The sequence below is a fragment of the Zingiber officinale genome, chromosome 4B (genome assembly GCF_018446385.1).
Source record: "Zingiber officinale cultivar Zhangliang chromosome 4B, Zo_v1.1, whole genome shotgun sequence".
Lineage (NCBI taxonomy): Eukaryota > Viridiplantae > Streptophyta > Magnoliopsida > Zingiberales > Zingiberaceae > Zingiber > Zingiber officinale.
Window position 1 is genome coordinate 86,704,041 of NC_055993.1, and position 12,016 is coordinate 86,716,056.

The window sequence follows — 12,016 nt, forward strand, 5'->3', positions numbered from 1 at the left end:
CAAAGGATAAACATCTCCCACTGCAACAGCTACCACTTTTACAGTAGTACCCATGTGGATGGTGATTTACCTTTCATTTAGTTGTCGGGTTTCCTGGAACCCTTCAATGAATTGCAGACATGATTAATGGCATCTTGTATCTACACTCCAGGTTCTGGTAGATAACACCACTAGACATGTTTCAACTAATGAATTAAATACACCTAAATTGTTCTTAGTTCTTTAGAAGACAGTCTACCTTAATGTCCAAGTCCTATTTCCAATCATTACAATTGAGACTACTAAGTCTTTTCTATAGTATGACTACTGGGGATTGACAAACATCTTAAGAATCACAAAATATTTGGTCAAGATCAACTCCTTAAAATCTCCATGAATTTTGTGTATACAAAATCGAAGAGGAGATTTTATTCATTAATTTTATTATCTCGTCAACTTTACTTTATGATTAAATAAAATTAATAGTTGATCTGTCTTTGATCAAATATTTGGTCAAAACTCTTTGAATTTAAAATAACATTGATTCCTCAAACAATATTATTTAAATTCACCAACACCTCAAACACCGTGAATTTTGCATGCCACGTTAGTGTGGACGTATACAAATTCATCATTTGTAAGAGGAGGGTTTTACCCATTGACTATCTTGTCAATATAACTTTTTGACAAATAAAATTACCTCAAACACCATGAATCTTGTATGCCACGTTAGTGTGGACGTATACAAATTCAAACATTTGTAAGAGGGGTTTATTAATTTTATTATATTGCCAATCTAATTTTATGACAAATCAATAGTTGGTTTCCCTTTGGTCACACAAGTGATAGTAGTGACTCCGTTGAGGAGGATACTATTAAATGTGTCTAAGTGTATACCATTACTTGACACTAAGTCCATTAATAAGATTATGCCCCTTCCGTTGGGGAAGATCACACGCTCTTAATTAACTTCCTATAGTCATCCAAAAATGGAAGTCTGTTCTAGTGATCCGCAAACAAGCTCATCCGTTATGGAGGAAGGCACTCAGAGCCAACGCGCAAGCTTGTTTGCATCACTTACAAACCAGTAATGGAGACCACACTTCTATAATAACTGAGGTCTTTGTTTCTTTATAAAGTCAGTATAAAAGAAACGACCTCTAATGGTCCTACTCAATACACTCTAAGTGTACTAGTGTAATTATATAGTTAAGATAAACTAATACCTAATTACACTACGACCTTCCAATGGTTTGTTCCTTTTCATTATGGTCGTGAGCTACTGTTTATAATTTATAAGGTACTGATAACATGATCCTCTGTGTGTGACACCACACACCATGTTATCTACAATATAAATTAATTGAACAACTACATTTATCATAAATGTAGATATTTAACCAATGTGATTCTTATTTCTAGATAAATGTTTATACCAAAAGCTAGGCTTTTAGTATACACTCTAACAATCTCCTACTTATACTAAAAGACTAAGCTGCCATATCTGCTGCCATACATCTAATTCCCATGCCTTTCAAAAAGCTCTTGCCTTAAGGACCTTAGGTTATCATCTGATGCAATCTAGGCGGCAACAACTTCTCCTCGTTATACAATTTCTCGTATTGGGTGGTACTTGCGCTCTATTGTGTTTACTTGCCTTATAGACTTATGGTTTCTTCGAGTTTGCTACTGCACCAACATTATTACAATAAATTGTAATAATCTTTGGACAAACCAGAAATCATATCTAAGTCTATCTTGAGGTTATTGAGTCATTCAGCTTTTATGGCTACCTCAGAGGCTTGCCATATACTAAGCTTCTATGGTGGAGTCCAGAAAAACACCTATGCTTATCACTCTTCCATAGTTATGACTTTACCTCCTAAAGTAAACACAAAACCCCAAGGTCGACTTATTATTGTCCCTATCCGATTGGAAGTCAAAATCCATGCAGCCCACAGGGACCAAATTAACTGCCTTGTAAGCTAGCATATAATCTCTAGTGCCTCTAAGGTACTTTAATATATGCTTTACTGCAGTCCAATGTCCTTGTCTAGGGTTACTTTGATATCTGCTAACTATGCCCTTGGCAAAGCAGATTTCTTATCTCGTGCATAGCATACATTTAGGCTTCCAACAGCCGAAGCATAAAGAGCTGCCTTTATTTCCTTTATCTCCTTTGATGTCTACAGAGACATATCTTTAGATAAAGTTACTCCATCCTGAAAAGGTAAGAAACCTTTCTTGGAGTTTTGCATGCTTAAAACGAGCAAGGATTTTTCCGATGTATAAAGCTTGGAATAAATATATTTTTTCTTGTGATCCCTTTATTACTTTGATCTTAAAAATATATACATTCTCCCAAGTCCTTTATATCGAATTATTTGGACAACCATACCCCTACTTCTGACAACATTTTGATATTGTTTCCAACTACCAAAAATGTTATCTACGTATAGTACAAGAAATACCACCACGTTTCCATCACATCTTTTGTATACACAAAACTTTATCCGTTTACTCAATAAATCCATAGGTGTGGATTACTTTGATAAACTAGATGTTCCAAGACCTTGAAGCTTTGTATCAGTCCATAGACTGATTGAGCTTGCACACAAGATGCTCTTAGCACTTTGCAATGAACCCTTCTGGTTGCTTTATATGGATGCTTTCTTCAAGACTTCCATTAAGGAATGCTGTCTTGACATCCACTTGCCAAATAGATAAAAGAATCTAGATAGACTTAAGCATGGCTACCAGTGAAAAAGTTTCCTTTTTCATCAAGCCTTGCTTTGAAAGTTACTACCTTCCTGTCTATCCCTCTTTTCCTATTATAGACCTTTTTACACCCAAAGGCTTTTACACCACTTGGTGGTTCTACAAGCTTCCAGATTTTATTAGAATACATATATTCTAATTCTATTATTCATTACTCTTTGCCAAGATGCTGCATCTTTATCTTGGAGTACTTTATCATATGACCGGAGATCAGGTTCATGTCCTCCAGGGATCGAATCCAAAAACTCTCCCAAAACATGAACCTATTTAGGTTGCCTAACAACCCTCCCACTACGACAAGGCACTTTCTGCAATTGTGTATCATTTATGATACGTGTTGCAGTTTTCTTGTGGTATCTCATCTTGTACAGTTGGTACTAGGTTAGACATGTCCTTTATTATTTTCTTAAGAACAAATTTACTTATGAGCACGTGGTTTATTATATAGTCCTTTTCTAAAAATCAGTCATTGATGACCTTCTGATTTTTAAGACTATAAACCTACTTTTTTTTATCTAGGATAACTTACAAACAAGTGAACTCCTATCCAACTTATCATTATCTCTCTTTAACATATGTGCTAGATTACCCGAATCCGAATATGCTTCAAAATAGGCTTACGCCTATTCAGCAATTCTATAGGAGTAGAGAGTTATGACTAGGAAGGCACTATGTTCACTTTCATTTTCAGAGTTTATCCTTAAAACAAATTTGGTAATTTTCTGAATAACTCATCATCTATCTAATTATTCCATAAGAGTTCTTTACCTTCTTTCTACTACACCATTCTGTTAAGGTGTACCAGATGCAGTTAGTTGGGATTGAAATCCAACTTCTGATAAGTGACTCCTAAAATCTCTCAAGAGGTACTTGCCACTACGATCTTCCATAGTGACTTTTTACTTTATTTCTCCGCATCAACCTTGTACTCTTTGAACTAATCAAAGTATTTAGTCTTGCGGTACATTAAGTAAATTTATTTGTATCTTGAATAGTTGTCTATAAATTAGACAAAATATTCAATACTACCTCTTGTCTGGATAGTCATAGGATCACACAAATCAGAATGAACCGATTTCAACATATCTTTGACTCCATACCTCTTGGACTTAAAGGCTTCTTGGTTATTTTTCTTCCAAGTAAGACTCGCAGGTTGGAAAGATTTCCACTACCAATGAACCCAAAAGTTCATCAGCTACCAATGAATCCTACTCAAGTATAACCTAGCTTTAGATGCCAAAGATATAATTGGTTCATTTCCGAAGGTTGCTTTCTCTTAAAATTAGAAGATGTGTTACTAATTTCCATTTGTTGCATCGTGGGAGTTATTGGATTATAAATTGTCAACCATCATACCAGAATAGATAACTTTCCTATTTTTCTTGATAACAACTTTGTTATCAAAATAGACATAATATCTATAATAGTTTAGAAACTGAAATCAGGTTCTTTCTAAACTTGGTACGTAAGGACAATTACTTAAAATCCATATTTTATTCTTATCAAAGGATAAACATCTCCCACTGCAACAGTTACCACTTTTACAGTAGTGCCCATGTGGACGGTGATTTACCTTTCATTTAGTTGTCGGGTTTCTTGGAACCCTGCAATGAATTGCAGACATGATTAATGGCATCTTGTATCTACACTCCAGGTTCTGGTAGATAACACCACTAGACATGTTTCAACTAATGAATTAAATACACCTAAATTGTTCTTAGTTCTAAGAAGACAAGACAGTCTACCTTAATGTCCAAGTCCTATTTCCAATCATTACAATTGGGACTACTAAGTCTTTTTCTATAGTATGACTACTAGGGATTGACAAACATCCTAAGAATCACAAAAACATTTGGTCAAGATCAACTCCTTAAAATCTCCATGAATTTTGTGTATACAAAATCGAAGAGGAGATTTTATTCATTAATTTTATTATCTCGTCAACTTTACTTTATGACGAATAAAATTAATAGTTGATCTGTCTTTGATCAAATATTTGGTCAAAACTCTTTGAATTTAAAATAACATTGATTCCTCAAACAATATTATTTAAATTTACCAACACCTCAAACACCGTGAATTTTGCATGCCACGTTAGTGTGGACGTATACAAATTCAACATTTGTAAAAGGAGGGTTTTACCCATTAACTATCTTGTCAACGTATCTTTATGACAAATAAAATTATCTCAAACACCGTTAATTTTGTATGCCACGTTAGTGTGGACGTATACAAAATCAATCATTTGTAAGAGGGGTTTTAACCCTTTAATTTTATTATCTTGTCAACCTAGTTTTATGACAAATTAATAGTTGGTTTCATTTGGTCACACAAATAATAGCAGTGACTCGATGGGGAGGATACTATTAGATGTGTCTAAGTGTATACCATTACTTGACACTAAGTCCATTAATAAGATTATGCCCCTTCCGTTGGGGAAGATCACACGCTCTTAATTAACTTCCTATAGTCATCCAAAAATGGAAGTCTGTTCTAGTGATCCACAAACAAGCTCATCCGTTATGGAGGAAGGCACTCAGAACCAACGCGCAAGCTTGTTTGCATCACTTACAAACCAGTAATGGGGACCATGGGATTTATTTAAAAATCCCTCTCCCACTTAGTTATTTATAAACGAGGAATTTTAACTATGCTAGCCTACTAGTCATGTATACTAACATGCACGCACAGCACAATATAAAAGCAATAAATAGAAAATCTAATTTTCAACTATTATGGCTTTTATCTCTAGTTGTCCTCCGTGTGTTATCATCCCAAGCTGCTGCCATATTTGGCCACCGCCACCGGGTCTAGCTGTCGCATCCATCTTGCTCCTAGTTCCGCTGCGCCTCTGGTCCTTAGAAGGTTCCACGCTTTGCAAGATTCGATCCGCGACATAAATAGAATTTTACATTTTGATCCTATATTCCATAAAAGGAATGTACATGTATCTAGATCAAAAATAAAATCCTAATAAAACTAAATACAGCTCCTGCTGTATTTTAATACAATCATGCACACACAGATAAATGCCCTTGACATGTCCAAGGGTCCAATCACACACATAATAACTAAAGCCATAATAGTTGGATCCTGCATCCACAAAGTTACACATCCTACTATTAACTCCCTAAATTATGTATGACATGTGCATAATTAAACTAATACCAAATACACAGAGGCAAACCCTAGCTCGATACCAATTGTTGGTTGCTACTCGGAAAGCCTAGAGGTTCCACTGTATAAAAATTTTGTACAAAGGTCCGAACCTTTCCTAGCTACCATGTGTTCTTTTAAATTAAATTTTGGATCGCTCGTGGAACTTAACACGTTTGATCCAAAACTTAATCTATTTGTTCTTTAGGTTTTGACTTGGATCTCTGCGGAACTTAACACGTTCGACCAAATCACCTTAAGTTATTAATTCCATTAAATATTAATTTCCATAATTGGTTCCCGATCCTGACGTGGCGAGGCACATGGCCTTCTTGGATATGGGAGCAACCACCACCGACTAGACAAAACCTTTATAGAAATCTAATATTTAATTTCCTAAAATAACTTTAGGTTAACCAAAAGAACAATCAAATCACAAGGAAAAATAAAACAAAGAACACAATTTCGAAAACATATTCGAAATACTAGAATCGTAAGCCTCTTGTATTTGGTATTATTTCCAAAATAACTAGTATGATGCGGAAAGAAAAAATACTAGTTATACCTTTAGAAAGACCTCTTGATCTTCTACCGTATTCCTCTTCTAACGTTGTGTGGGCAACGATCTTCCGAGATGAGAATCCACCAAAGCACCTTCTTCTCCTTTCTTCAAGTTTCGCCGCACAAAGCTTCCAAAAGATGAAGATCTTTTTCCACCAACCAAGCTCCAAGGATACAAGCTTTCTCCTTCTTCTTCTTCTCCAAGTAGTATCCGCCACCACATGAGCTCCAAGCAAATAGAGAGGTTCGGCCACCACCAAGAAGAAGAGAGGTTGGCCGACCACAATACCAAGAAAAGAGGAGAGAAATAATAGAGGTTGTTCACCATGAAGCCTTCTCTACCCCTCTTTTATAATCCTTGGTCTTGGCAAATAAGGAAATTTAATTAAAACTTCCTTAATTTTTTGCCATGAAAAGGAAAATTTATTTAATTAAAACAATTTTCCTTTTCTCAATTTACATGGTCGACCACCACTTAAAACAAGGAGAGTTTTAATTAATTAAAACTTCCTAATTTGTCTAAATTTATAAATTTTTTCCAATAATTTAATCCTTCATGATTGGTTTATAAAAAAATTTAATAAATTAAAATCTTTCTTTAAACATGTGGATAAAAAGAAAGTTATCTCTAAAAATTAAAATCTCTTTTAATCTACAAATAAGGAAAGATATCAAATCTTTTCTCAATCTTTTGTAGAAACTAATAAAAGAGAATTATTAATTTTTAAACTTTCTTTTAAATCATAAACATGGTTAAAAAGGAAAGTTTTCTTAAAATTTAAAATCCTCCTTTAATCAACAAATAAGGAAAGATTTCAAATTTTAAACTCTCTTTTAAACATGTAGATGATTTACAAATAAGGAAAGTTTTTACCAAAAATTAAAATAATCCTTTTAATCTACAAATAAGGAAAGAGATTAATCTCTTCTCTTAATCTTTTGTAGAAAGTTATAAAAGGAAATTTTTAATTTTTAAACTCTCTTTTAAAATTATGATATCCACATAAGAAATAATTTTAATAAAAATCCTTTTAATATTCTAGTGGTCGGCCACCTAAGCTTGGGACCCAAGCTTTGGCCGGCCACCTACATGGCTCATCCACTTGGTCTTGGCCGGCCCTAGCTTGGGTTCCAAGCTAGCTTGGCCGGCCCCATTGGATGGGTAAGAAGGGTATGCGTGGGTATAAATCTCTATATACTAGAGGCTACGATAGGGACCGAGAGGAGGAATTGGTTTTGGTCTCCCGATGAAATTAAGCATCCCGTGTTCGCCCCGAACACACAACTAAATTTCATCAATAATAATTCATTCCACTAAAGAACTATTATTGAACTACCGCACCAATCCCAAATTACATTTTGGGCTCCTTCTTATTATGAGTGTGTTAGTCTCCCTGTGTTTAAGATAACAAATGTCCACTAATTAAGTAAGTTACTGACAACTCACTTAATTAATATCTAGCTCCAAGAGTAGTACCACTCAACTTCATCGTCATGTCGGACTAAGTCCACCTGCAGGGTTTAACATGACAATCCTTATGAGCTCTTCTTGAGGACATTCTCAACCTAGATCACACATAAGGAAAGAGATTACTGGTTAGTGTGGACGTATTAATATCTTTGGGAGACTAAGTGTCTTTGAGCCCGAACGGACTTTGCCCAGCCGGGCATACACAGATAGTCTCATGTTCGATTGGTCATCCGACCAATCATATATTAATATTTTTGGGAGACTAAGTGTCTTTGAGCATAGACGGATTTTGTCCGGCCGGACGTACACAGATAGCCTTATGTTCGATTGGTCTTTATCCGGCCGACCATATATTAATATCTTTGGGAGATTAAGTGTCTTTAAGCTCGGACAGACTTTGCCCGATCGGGCATAGACAAATAGCCTTATGTTCAATCGACCCTTATCCGGCTGACCGTATATTAATATCTTTGGGAGACTAAGTGTCTTTGGGCCCGGACGAACTTTGTCGGGCCGGGCGTACACAGATAGTTTTATGTTTGATCGGCCCTTATCCGGTCGACTGTATATTAATATCTTTGGGAGACTAAGTGTTTTTGAACCCGGACGGACTTTTCATCCGGCCGAGCATCTTTGAACTTGATCAGCTATTTATTGTCCGAGCGCATTATTTCTTTAGTTTCATAGTAAAACCCTAGAGTTCTTATATCCGATAGGGTTTACAACTGGTCAGCTTTATACGAATATCCTATTTTAGGGTCGTGCGTGTAGAACCCGGGAACTTTGAAACTAAGCGATCAACAAAACTAAGTGTGGAATATTTCTCTATTATGAGTTTGACAATCACATTATTTTAACTTTGACTACCACGTCATCCTCTAGATTGATACACTATAACTCGTATCAGTGGAGAACATGGATCCCAAAATAAGCGGAGGACGTGGAGCGATTGAAGAGTACAGATAAAGGCACGTAGCCCTATGTGGCAACCCAACGTCTTGAATGTGCATGTGGGGTTCATGCCTCCACAACTTAAACGTGAGGTGCATGCCTTTTTTATGAGAGATGGTATATTCCTTGAGCATAAGTAGACACATAAGTCATTCCAAATTCTTATTCCTACGCTTGATGATATTTTTCTAGCCAATTTACTTCTCTAACTTGAGTGTTAGAGTGATGATGTCAAGATTTATTCTAGTTACTATTATAATCTGTTGATAAGTGTTCAAGAGATCTCATGATCTTTTTTTCATCACTAGATAATCAGAAAATCTTTCCACCGAAGTTGCCATCGGATGACGCGCCCACAGAATTTAAAACGTGAAAATGACAAAAATATTTTGACTAACCAATTCTTATTATTTTTTAACAATTTAATTAAACACCGCGGCCAGTTTGCAACTAAGATAGTTACATTCCCTCGTCAAAGCAAAATTGAGTGGCGAAGGCGATATAAATATAAATTATTTTAGTTCATTTATTGTCTCTTTCCTCTTCGCTCAAGCTGCGAAGGATGAGACGAACGCCGTTGGACGGGCGCAGCGACAGCATGACCCACGGCGAGTGCGAGTAAGCCGGCGACACCGACCACGAGAACCTGCGGAGCACGAGGCAGAGCACGATCTTGAACTCCATCGCCGTCAGATTCCTCCCCACGCAGATCCTCCCCCCGAACCCGAACGGCAGGAACCCCATCCTGTGTTGGCACCCGCCGCGCTCCGCCGCCTCCCCGGACCACCTCTCCGGCCGGAACTCGTTCGCGTCCTCCCCCCATAGAGCTGTGTCGTGGTGCATGCCCACCACGTCCACCCACATGTTGGTTCCCTCCGGGATCACCACCTCCCCCACCCGCACCTCCGCCCGCGCCTGCCGCTGCGCGTTCGGCGACGGCGAGTACAGCCGGAGAACCTCGTTCCACACCCACCCCATCTGCATGAATTCACCGGAAAATCCTTAAAGATTCCAGCTTTTTTGCTAAATATTTTTTAAATTTATCACGTACCTTGGTGAGTTTGGAGAGCACGGCGGAGTCGAGCGCCGCTGCACCTGTTTCTCCGACGACCTCCATGACCTCCTCCCTCAGCGCCGCCTGCCACTTCGGATGCAGCGCCAGCAAGAGCATACTCCACTCCAGCGCCAGCGCCGTCGTCTCGTGGCCGCCGAAGAAGAACGTCTTGCACTCGTCCACGAGCTCGCGAGTCGTCAGCTCGCGTTCCTGCTCCAGAAGCAGCCCGAGGAGATCCTTCTTCTGATCATTATTTTGGGACTTCTCTTTCTTCCTCGCTTCGATTAAGGCGTAGATCAGACGGTCGATCTCCTTCCCCAGCCGCCACGCCTCGTACGACTTCGCCGCGATCAGCAGGTTCCCGAAGGGCACGCCGACGAGGCGGTTCGTCTGGAACAGCATCGCCTGCATCCGCCGCAACTTCTCGAACACCTCCTTCCCCTTCTCGTCGCTCATCCCGAAGCTCGCCTTCGCTATAATCTCCGCCGCGTTCTCCGTGATGTCCTTCGCGATGTCCATCTCCTGCCGCCCCATCCTCACCCTTGCGCTCCACTCCCTCAGCAGCTTCTCAGTCGTCTCTTCCATCACGCTTACCATTCTCTGCATCCAGATCATCACACCGCTAATCAACATATATAGAACAGCTTGAGGTACCAATGTGACAAAAAGATGAAATCACTCGTACAGCGTCCCTGTCGCACCCGATTCCAGACCATTATGAGGGAGGTAAATCATGATAGCTAAAAAGATAAGTGGTGATGGGTGAAATGCACAGAGTCCGAGGATTTACGTCGTCCCGACAATTCTAACCCCGCGACCTCATGTTACAAACATGTCATCACTTATCATTTCGGATGACCCGTGGGATAATTAAAAAATATGGAACCGCCACATCAACGACCCTCTAGAGCCGGTCCCACGGATATGGAGGGAGGTAAATGCAGGTACATAGCTAAAAGCGCATAGCCGGGACACTAACCCCAGATAATAACACCTTGATAATCGAACCCTGAACCTTTCGATCACGAAATCATACGCCCCCAGTTGTGCTACGTCCTGGGGACGACCTGTGGGATAATTAAGAAGATGCAATGAGTAATTGATGAGTAATTACATTGAGATTGGTGGCGGAGAAGGCCGGTGAGATGATATGCCGGTGGCGAGTCCAGTCATCGCCGTCAACCATGACGAGTCCATTGCCGAACATGGGCTTCCGGTCTTGCTTGAATACGTTGGGCTTCCCCCATTTCTTGCTCATGGCGCCGGCGGTGGCCTGCCGCAGGAACTCCGGGTCAGCCACGTACAAGAACGGCTCTGTTCCGAGCCAGTAGACGAACACCTTCCCGTAAGTTTTGCTCCACCGGTGGAAGTAAGGGAACACGTAAGAGTGGATATCGTGAGAGATTGTGCCGCCGCCGCCGGCGGCGGCGGCGTCGTCGTCCGGAGAAGAAGAACCATCTCCTCCCTTCTCGCTCATCTCCATCAAGTTTCCCAGAGGAAAGACCGGCGGCGGTCCGTCGAAGCCGTTCTGCCTCAGACGGTGGCGACGCCGGACTGGCGAGAGCCAAAAGATGGATATAGCTCCGGCGAGGCAGAGGAGGAGGAGAGCGACTCCCTCGGCCGCCACCATGCTCAATCTATGATCCATGTACATAATCAACGAAGAAGGTAAAGGATCAACGACAAACTAGCTCCAGCACGAAGCACGAGATCTCTGGCACTGCCTTGCGACTTTTATAGTGCGAGAGGGTGCACCGACGTCACCTTTTTGGTCAAAGCATTCAACAATTCGATAACTTCCAAGAAAGCTAACCGAAAAGTCGCTATTTAACCGACCAATTAAGAGATCAGATCATCCTCTGTTCCAGGATTTTTATATCCTCCTGTCCTCTCACCATTAGACGAACTGAATCACATCTTAAATATGCAGTACCGGATGTCATACTCATTTGATCTGTGAAAAGATATGGGGACACCAGAATTTTAGTACAGAGAATCTGATTTGACCAATTAAGCCCTATAGATCCCATTTGGGTCTCTTTTTATTCCTTAATTTTTTGGAGATA

At 39.6% G+C, this 12,016-nt stretch overlaps 1 protein-coding gene across 1 annotated transcript; it reads right to left on the reverse strand.

Moving 5' to 3' along the window:
• Window positions 1–9,283: 9,283 nt before the first annotated feature.
• LOC121977679 (cytokinin hydroxylase-like) lies at window positions 9,284–11,651 on the reverse strand. Its single transcript, XM_042530134.1, has 3 exons — window positions 11,065–11,651; window positions 9,948–10,550; window positions 9,284–9,874 (listed from the first exon to the last, which is right to left on the reverse strand). The coding sequence occupies exons 1-3, from the start codon at window positions 11,602–11,604 to the stop codon at window positions 9,419–9,421; spliced, it is 1,599 nt and encodes a 532-aa protein (XP_042386068.1). The 5' UTR covers window positions 11,605–11,651; the 3' UTR covers window positions 9,284–9,418.
• Between the last annotated feature and the right edge of the window lie 365 nt (window positions 11,652–12,016).